Source organism: Portunus trituberculatus, chromosome 38 (genome assembly GCF_017591435.1).
Source record: "Portunus trituberculatus isolate SZX2019 chromosome 38, ASM1759143v1, whole genome shotgun sequence".
NCBI classification, from domain to species: domain Eukaryota; kingdom Metazoa; phylum Arthropoda; class Malacostraca; order Decapoda; family Portunidae; genus Portunus; species Portunus trituberculatus.
Window position 1 is genome coordinate 3,486,455 of NC_059292.1, and position 10,000 is coordinate 3,496,454.

The 10,000-nt window shown below is 43.0% G+C and overlaps 1 protein-coding gene across 1 annotated transcript in view; it reads left to right on the plus strand.

Annotated features, from left to right (window-relative positions):
- LOC123514745 (uncharacterized peptidase C1-like protein F26E4.3) overlaps positions 1 to 10,000 on the plus strand; it is a 58,203-nt gene that overhangs the window by 46,967 nt on the left and 1,236 nt on the right. Inside the window, exons 5-11 of the mRNA XM_045272845.1 lie at positions 3,622 to 3,808; positions 4,652 to 4,818; positions 5,242 to 5,376; positions 6,163 to 6,274; positions 7,212 to 7,317; positions 8,159 to 8,310; positions 8,792 to 10,000. The exon at positions 8,792 to 10,000 is cut by the window's right edge and continues 1,236 nt beyond it. Of these exons, the coding sequence (XP_045128780.1) occupies positions 3,622 to 3,808; positions 4,652 to 4,818; positions 5,242 to 5,376; positions 6,163 to 6,274; positions 7,212 to 7,317; positions 8,159 to 8,310; positions 8,792 to 8,992 (1,060 nt within the window). The 3' untranslated portion in view covers positions 8,993 to 10,000. The remainder of the gene's footprint in view (positions 1 to 3,621; positions 3,809 to 4,651; positions 4,819 to 5,241; positions 5,377 to 6,162; positions 6,275 to 7,211; positions 7,318 to 8,158; positions 8,311 to 8,791) is intronic.

Sequence of the window (10,000 nt, forward strand, 5' to 3'; positions counted from 1 at the left end):
CTGGCGAGTGGGTTGTGTTTGTCTTCCTCCTTCTCCCTCTCCTCCTCCTCCTCCTCCTCCTCCCGGTTTTGGCTCCGCACGCACCTCTGAGTCACGCCCATCCCCTCAGCGCTGTTGTTCTATTATCCTCGCTGGGTTCAGACAGCGCATACCTGCCTGGGAATAAGCGTCCCAGGCAGGTATTAGACTGTGTTGAGTTTCATTATCAAGTGTGTGGTGGGTGTTGAGGGTTTTTGTGGTGTGATTTGTGTGTGTGTGTGATAATCGGTAGGTGGATGGGTGGATAGGTTTATTGTGTGTGTGTGTGTGTGTGTGTGTGTGTGTGTGTGTGTGTGTGTGTGTGTGTGTGTGTGTGTGTGTTGGGACTGGGAAGGTCTCTCCTCTCTCTCTCTCTCTCTCTCTCTCTCTCTCTCTCTCTCTCTCTCTCTCTCTCTCTCTCTCTCTCTCTCTCTCTCTCTCTCTCTCTCTTCTCTTGTCTTTTTCTATCTATTCGATCTATTCGAGGAAACTGTGACATTTGTCTACCAGAGAGAGAGAGAGAGAGAGAGAGAGAAAGTGTATTTTAAATGTCCTATTATGAATGATGATAATTATGTTGCTCATTTGGCATTTTGTTGTTGTTTCGTCTGTTTGTCACGGTTTTATTTTTACTTCTGCTTGTCATCCTCATTATCACTTAGCGTCATGCATCCTCTTTTGATACAGTGTGTTGGGCAAGAAAGAGTTCAACGTTTGGTGCTTGTTTGTCAGGCAGCTGGGTCTTGTGTGTGTGTGTGTGTGTGTGTGTGTGTGTGTGTGTGTGTGTAAATGTGTGTGTAAATGTCTATGGTTTGAATAATAGTATGGCTGTACTCCTCCTCCTCCTCCTCCTCCTCCTCCTCCTCCTCCTCGCCTCGTCTCCCTCGTCTTCCTCGTCCTCCTCTTTCTCCTTCATCTTTTTCCCCGTCCTCCTCCCTCTCTTCCTCCATCTCATACAGCACATAAAATATCTCGCCTTTGCCCCGTAGTTTAGTGACAATAAATAAAAGTTCCCAGTTTTCTCCTGAGCGGACTGAGTTGCAGGGATATCAATAAAGGTAACTGAGCTTGGTGACACCTGCAATATTTCACCCTCACCCACACCGTGCACACACAAATTGAATGTCTTCTTATTAACACGTTAGGAGAGAGAGCACGAATAGAAACGAGCAGGTTGCAACATGGAGCTCCGAAACACACACACACACACACACACACACACACACACACACACACACACACACACACACACACACACACGATGTTTCATTCACTTTAACCCCTTCAGTACTGGGACACATTTTTACCTTGAGTTCTGGATGTGATTAGACGATTTCATTTACATTAGGAAAGCTCTAAGGAGGTCAGAAGTTTAATGGCTACAGTCTTCACTATTTTTAATCCCCGCTCACGTTTTTTGAAGCTGTATAAAATCACCAAATAGTAAGCGGAATAAATATGAAAACGTGTCCTGGTACTGACTGATAAATTATGTACAAACTGACTAAAATCACGAAAACATAATTGAAACCCACCATCTTATAAGATTAATCGCCTCCAGTACTACACTCCAATGCTTTCAAGACAGGAAGCGACACGTCATTAAGATTTTTTATATTTTTTTTTCTTATTTCACTCTATTTCCTTATGCCACATCACTTCTTGTATCATAGAAACAATGAAAATGGCTCTTGGAATTTGAAGAGACGGGATGCTAAGACGTATGAGAGCCCTGGCCTTGATTACACCATGCTTTGAAAATATGACCCTTGGTGTGTTTGATTTGGTAACTTTTCAGTCGGAGGCAGCGTTTGAAATGTGCGGTGATGTTTGTCATGTTTTTGTGGTGAGCAGTGTAGTGAAATGATGGACTGTACAATATTGTGTCATTTCCAGCATTATTTATTTTATTTTTTTTATGCAGGAGGGAAACCAGCCAAGAGTAACAAAATATTAAGGAAAAAAAAAAGGCCCGCTTGAAATGCTAGGTCCCTTAAAGAATAGTAAAACATTAACCAAAAAAAAAAAATAAAAGAAGTTAAGTCGTAGGAGACGGAAATACAGAAACAGGCAGGGAGTTCCAGATTTTTTTGGGATGAGACTTTTACCACAAAACGCCAAAAAACACCCAAAAAAACAACACTTAGTTACACCATGCTTCACCTTCTCCCTCTACCCATCAGTCCTGTTCGAGAGCATTTAATCATCTTCCTCCTGCATGAGCTATTTGTCTTCCACGTCCTCGTCTCCTTTATGTAAGAATGTAAGAGAAGTCAGATGCAAAAGGCCAGTTAGTTAATCTTCCCTTGCTCCTCATCCAGCCACTTCTTAAGGTCATATAGTAAAGTAGCGTGGATTAATGAAGACTGATGATGCACCGTTCTTTTTGCTTTGGTTTCCCCTAAATCTCACTCCGTTCTCTCGTTTTCTTTTCACTTTCCTGTTTTGCCTTTGCTTCCTTCCCTATTGGTCCTCGTTTTCTTTTACAAGTTTGATCTGTTTTGTCTATTTCTTATCACTTAAGGGTTGTTGGCATGTCTGGTGAAGTGTTTTTTATATATATGATTTTCCTTTTAAGGTTGTTCGTTTGTTGTTGCTGGTGTGGATATGTGTATATGTGTGTGTGTGTGTGTGTGTGTGTGTGTGTGTGTGTGTGTGTGTGTGTGTGTGTGTGTAGAGGCACATAAATCCTAAAACATCAAAATAGACAAGCGAACACACACACACACACACACACACACACACACACACACACACACACACACACACACACACACACACACACACACACACGTTAGCATGATTTGGCACGGGCACGAGATTCCCTTCTCTGTGCCCACCTTGACAGCATTACTAATTGCCTGGCGGGCCGGGATGACGCGACGCATGCTGGGGAGTGATCCGTCACGGCCCACCTGCTATATAGAAGGAGGCTGGGGGGCGACTGAGCAGGTGAAGGGAGAGGTGGAGAGGTTAAAAAGTGAAGTGAAGGTGTAAGGAAGGAAAAAGAGAAATGATGCGTTTGGTAAGATGAGAGGAGAATGTAAATTCTTATGTGTGTGTGTGTGTGTGTGTGTGTGTGTGCGTGTAAGCGTTATAGTCCTGGCGCCACCAATGTACACGTTGAAGTTATGAGGAAGTATGTAACGTGACGAGGACAAGGTTGGGTGAGGGAAAGGAGTGTGTGTATCTGTGTTGGGTGGGAGGCAATGGAACCAGGGAAGCTATCAGTCAGTCAGTCAGTCAGTCAGTCAGGTAGGTAGCCAGTCAGTCGTGTATATACCAGACTGTCGGGGAGAGAGAGAGAGAGAGAGAGAGAGAGAATAATGGTTGCATGTTTGTCAATTTGCTTGTCTTTCTGCTTATCATTCTGTCATTCCTTCTACTCTCTCTCTCTCTCTCTCTCTCTCTCTCTCTCTCTCTCTCTCTCTCTCTCTCTCTCTCTCTCTCTCTCTCTCTCTCTCTCTCTCTCTCTCTCTCTCTCTCTCTCTCTCTCTCTCTCTCTCTCTCTCTCTCTCTCTCTCTCTCTCTCTCTCTCTCTCTCTCTCCTTTTCCTTTACTCCTTCACGCCTCTTCTGCTAATCTCGCCTTCCTTTACTACAGCATGTGTCAAAATGGGAGGCTGGACTGCGAAGACGACGCCTGCCTGGTGGACGAGGAGGTGGTCAGTCAAGTGAACTCCAACCCACGACGCTACGGTTGGACTGCCACTAATTACAGTGAATTCTGGGGGAGGAAGGCGAAGGAAGGCATGGTGCTAAGGACTGGAACACTGAACCCCGAGGCACTGGTAAGATGCTGGCTTGTATTCTTTAAACGCTTTGCTCTCTCACAGCACTACTTCCCAAAGGCCGCCGTGGTACAGTGGAACCATGCGTGCTTTGGGGTCTCCAAGCGCACGGGTTCCAATCCTGTCCACGGTCCGAGTGCAGGTTGGGCTTCCTCACTCGGGGCAAGGGTTTCCTAGTGCGTGGGCTTAGAGATAGGAGGTACCACAAAAAGTATCCCATTAGCCCATAAATTTCCGTGAAAAGCCTACATGATATAAAAAAAAAAAATTTTCCATGTTTTTAACGCCTTCAATATTGGGACGCATTTTTACCATGAGTTTTGGGTGTGATTAGACGATTTTATTTACACTAGGAGTTCAGAAGGTTGATGGTCCAGATACTTCACTATTTTAATCCCCCACATGAGATTCTGGAGCTGTATAAAATCACTTAATAGTAACCTGAATAAATATGAAGACGCGTCATGGTACTGAAGGGGTTAAGGGTATTTTTATGGTTCCGGTGACGGACTGGTAAGGATTTTAGATTTCTATAAGGAGGAACTGTCTTGAAAACCCGTCTAGTCGTCCCTGTGGCCTTGGAAATCTATCTCGGTGAGAGAGTAAGGCGTTTGTAAATACGTGTCTGTGTGTTGTGTAGTGTTGTCTTGCTCTTCGCTTTCCTTTCCCTCTGAGCTTTCTTTCTTTATGTGTCTTTCTCTTTCTTTCGGTGGAGTGTTTTCTTTTGACATATGCAGGTGAAACAAGGATAATTTTTTTCATAATATCTGAATTATCTTTGTTTTATATTTGTCTCACGATCACTCTCCACACATTACTCATTCCCCGTCACTTCCCTCACAGTCGATGAAGATGTACCCGATCCTGCTGCGACCGGACCTACGCCGCATCCCGAGGCAGTTCGACGCGCGGTTCAAGCGGGAATGGCGAGGAAAGATCAGCAAGGTGCGAGACCAGGGTTGGTGCGGCGCCTCCTGGGCTTTCTCTACCCTGGGAGTCGCGCAAGACAGGTGAGTTAAAGCCAGGAGGAGGAGGAGAAGAAGAAGAAGAAGAAGAAGAAGAAGAAGAAGAAGAAGAAGAAGAAGAAGAAAATAAGAAGAAGAAAAAGAGGAGGAGAAGGAGGAGGAGGAGGACTAAGAGGAAGAAGAAGAAGAAGAAAAAAAAAGAAAAAGAAAAGGAAGAAGAGGAATACAAACGAGTCCTAACACCAATAGGCTTTAAGGCCTTTTATTTGGCTAACTGTTCTACGCGTACTATTAATTGAAGAGACAGGATAGTATAGAAGAGAAAGGAAGAGGAGGTGGGGAATATTAGGTGGAGGAGGAGGAGTAGGAGGTGTGCGGCAAGAAATTACAGTGAATATACGGAGGGAAGTATGTGTTATGTGTTGTGTTATGTATTCATTTCGTATTGCAAGGCTGCTGTTTCTTCAGGCTGTCGGTGGAGTCCCAAGGCAACGAGAGCGTGACCCTGGCCCCTCAACACCTTCTCAGCTGTGACCGGCGGGGACAGAGCGGCTGCAAGGGAGGACATGTGGACCGGGCGTGGCAGTACCTCCGCAGGATCGGGTTAGTAATGGTGGTGGTGATGGTGGTGGTGATTGTGGAGTAATATGTGGTGATATGATGCTGGTGGTCAAGTAATATTGGGGAGTGTGGTAGTGGTGGTGGTGATGGTGGTAACGGCAGCTGTAATACTGTTTTGATTGCTACAGTTGGAGTTTTTACCGCCTCTGTCATTGGTTGCGTACTTATCTTGTCGTCTGTCATTTAATCTCTGTCCTGTGTTGCGTGTCTGGTGCCTCCTGCCCAGCGTCTCCTGTATGGAAAGACTATCTTGTTCCCGCTGCTGTCTTGGCCTCCCTTCCGTCACGTGTGTTGCCGTTGTCTCCTTTGTATCCCGGGAGTCTCTCAAACACCATCGTCCACAAGGCTAATGATAGTTTGTTTGACTGCAGCGAGACAGTCATTTTTAGTTCAAGATTTATTTGTCTTAAAGAAGTTGAGTAAGATGTTGCATTCACCCCCACTGTGTCAGAGATCTTGACCTACTCACTGACATCTGATAAGAATGTTTCAGGTGTCAGGTTTGTGCACAGACAGTTAGCAGATCAGAGAACTCAAAATTTATGAGAAACACAAAATACTTTGGGAGTATTGTGACAGTTTCTCTCACCCCCTCACGACCAAACTATTGATTCCCTCTTGATCACTAAACGCTTTGTAACTTAGTTGTTGGAGTCATTAATATGCTGGTATCATCTGTGCCATATTCGCTTTAGTGATAACCTTCCATTCATACCCATTTTTTCTTTCCCTCCCCGTGTTTTCCTACCCTGTGACGTCTCGGCACAGTGTGGTGAATGAAGGATGCTTCCTCTACGAGAGCGGCACGTCGGGGAAGGTGCCAAAGTGCCGCATACCACGAGGAGCCAACCTGATGAACCTACGCTGCGCCAACGACGAGGTGAGACGAGAGGAGGTGCAGGAGTGGCTCAGCTGCCTTGAGTGGTATGAGGAGCAGGGAGGGAGTGGACAAGTTAGAGAGATGATATGGATGTAAAATTAGTTAACCTCTTTAGTGCTGGGACGTATTTTTACTATGAGTTTTGAGTGTGATAAGACGATTTTATCGACACTAGAAAGGATCTAGGGAAGTCAGAAGATTAATGGTCAGAGTCTTCACTACTTTAATCCCCACATAAGTTTCTGAAGCTGTATAAGATCACCAAATCGGAAGCAGAATGAATATGGAAACTCGGTATGGTACTGTAGGGGTTAATGTAGTGCTTGGAGGTGTGGAGGTTGTGGGGTAGTGGTTGTGTGAAGGAGAACAGTGGAGATCAGATGTAAAGCACTGGCGTGATATACAAACATTATCACGTAACACAACAGGGGAACTGGATGACCGTCACCTAAATGTGTTATGACAGGTGTTTTCTTTAAGTGTAAGAGGAGCTGTAGCCGGGGAAACAAAAAGAGAAGTACTTTGAAAGCGTCAGTCCCTTAACCCCTTGAGTACCATGACACACTTTCATTCATTCATTGCGCTTACTAACTGGTGATTTTATAATGATTCAGAAATTTACGTGGGGATTAAAATTGTGACGACTCTGACCATTGATCTTCTGACCCCCATAGACACTTTTTAATGTAAATAAAATCGTGTAATCGCACCCAAAACTTCTTAATGTAAGTAAGTCGTCTTAATATATATAGAATCGTCTAATCACATCCAAAAACTCAAACAAAAACGCCTCATGTTGCTGAAAGGTTAAGACTGAACTGAACACTAACGATACTTACGGTGGCAGTAGACTGGGCTTTGTAACGCCTCCTCCCCTTATTGATACATTGAATAAAGCATTTCAGATGGGTTATGTTGACTCACTCTCCTTCCACAGTCTGTGTACAAGCGCCGCGAGCTCTACAGGATGGAGCCTGCTTACCGTATCTCGGGGAAGGAAGAAGACATCCAGTGGGAGATCATGACAGGCGGCCCTGTGCAAGGTGAGGCGCGGCGGGGTGTGCTGTTCACTGGCAAATAGCTGTTTGGCTATGTAAGCGAGGTACTGGCAAAGGAAAACAAAAAGAAAGAAAAAAAGGGTTCTCTTATTTGACAGTTCTTTGAGTCAAATTATCCAAAGCTGGAGGATGTGTCTGAAAATCTATTTCTTCATTGAAAAAGATGGAACTTGGAAACTGAGTTTCCATTTTTTTTTTTTTTTTTTTTTTTTTATGTATAAAAGGCATTGGATAAGGGCAACGAAAAGGAAAAAAATAACTGAGGCACTAGCCCCTACAGCAGGAGTTCTCAACCTGGGGTTCGCGAATCCCCCAAGGGGTTCACAAGAAGATTTCCAAGGGTACTTAGATGGCTTATGTAATGATATCCCTTGCAGTACCATTGCATATTGGGTTTGTGTCAGTCACTAAATTAACATTATGTACGATGTCAGATTACTGGCGGTTTGGCTAGATGGTCTTATAACTCATTAGGTTCTTATGAGGAAAAGGTTTAGAACCTTTGCCCTAGCAAGTAAATGGATTCTCCGAAAGTAATGGGCAAGTGTCTTGAAAACTCTTCCTTGAAAGAGTCGAATTCATAGATAGGAGGAAATCCAGAAACGTGCATGTAGTTTCAGAGTTTACGCGAAAAGGGGTGAACGATTTAGAGTACTGGTTGACTCTTGTTTTGGAGAGAATACGGGTGAAAATAGATCCTGTGTAGAGAAAGAACAACAAAACTTGTCAAAATGGAAACGTGAATATAGATTATGAAAATGTGTGATAATTATTCTTGTAAGAGCACAAATTTATATGTGCATAATTTTCTTTTTATCTTTTGCAGCCATGATGAAGGTGCACAAAGACCTGTTCATGTACCAGCGGGGCGTGTACGCCACGTCAGGCCTCACGCGGGAGGAGCCCGTCAGCCACTCTGTCAGGATCCTGGGCTGGGGAGAGGAGGACACTGGCTACGGTCAGCCCACCAAGTACTGGGTGAGTATTGTATTATATGAACATAAGAAACTCCAAGAAGCTGTGAGGCAACGCAGTGCAGTCTTTGTATGAAGCACACCTACCTGTTTCCAGTCATCCTCATCAACAAATTTGTCTAATAATCTTACCAAGTTTCGTATGACTCGGCAATAACAACTTTATTACTTGGTCTATCCATTCATTCACCTCTTTGTTTCAGGAGCGAATCTTGTCTGTCTTTTTTTTTTTTTATCTGATTTTATTATGTTATGTTATGTGTCTCATCACGTGTTGTTTTAAAAATATGTGCTCAGAAAAATATTCATTGCCTTAAAATTTGTAGGTTAAAGTTATTTCCATAATACCAGATTCTTTTTCGTACGAATGGTAACTTGTAAAGGCTTAAAGTTACGCCAGACACTTGATTAAAGGCCGAGGAAATGTCAGAGCAGCCAAATGGTTAACAACACTATGAATCAGTCATCCTGCTTCTCCTGTGCAGCTGGCGGCCAACTCGTGGGGGACGGAGTGGGGCGAGAACGGTTTCTTCAGGATCAGGCGCGGCTACAACGAGTCAGACATCGAGACCTTCGTGCTGGCGGTGCGTGCTCGCCTCAACGACTACGACAGGAGGCGGGGCGGGCGACGGAGGTTGGGGCGACACACACAGCGGCGCCACCACAGCTCCAAACGTCACCACTAGAGGGTGTAAGGGCGTGAGGAAGGCCGTGTCAGGTCTTCCAGCTCCTCGACTCACGCTCTACTTATTCCCATCAGTGTCTTGTACTCAGTCCGTGGGAATATCTCATTTTCTCTGATTTCTCGCCATGATGCCGTCTGCCGTGTTGGAGATGACTTCTGCTCGGGGAAAGGACATGGCAGCGCATTTTTGTTCTATATTGTTACCCTTCTTATTGAAATATTTTCTAATGATTTTCTTGTGTTATTATTATTATTATTATTATTATTATTATTATTATTATTATTATTATTATTATTATTATTATTATTATTATTATTATCATTATTATTATTATTATTATTATTGTTATTATTATTATCATGATCATTATTATTTTGTTGTATATCTTTGCCATTATTTACTTGCCACCCTTCATTTGTCAGTGTCTTGTTGACGTGTCTTGGGATTTTCTCATTGGTACTTTGTCCTCCTGTCTTGCCCCGGGACGCCGTCTGCAGTGTAGAACTGGTGGCTTCATGCAAAGGGCCAAAGACATAGTAGCGTGTGGAATTCTTATTGTTATTACTAGTGTTATTGAGAGAATTATTGTTATTATTATTATTATTGTTATTATTATTATTATTATTATTATTATTATTATTATTATTATTATTATTATTATTGTTTTTATTATTATTATTATTATTATTATTATTATTATTATTATTGTGATTATTATTATTATTATTATCATTATTATTATTATTATTATTATTATTATTATTATTATTATTATTATTATTATTATTATTATTATTGATATTTCACTTGTTTTTATTTGTTTTGTATATCACTGTTATCATTTACTCTTCACCCATTGTCTGTTGAATCCATCGTGAAGTCTTTGGGTTCGTCACACCACCAAGCTAAAAGAGAAATTCAACTTGCATTCGAGCCTAACCTTAGAGGGACGCCACAGGTGAACCTCAAGCCAAGAGCCAACACTGCCACACTTGCTCATACGAGGCT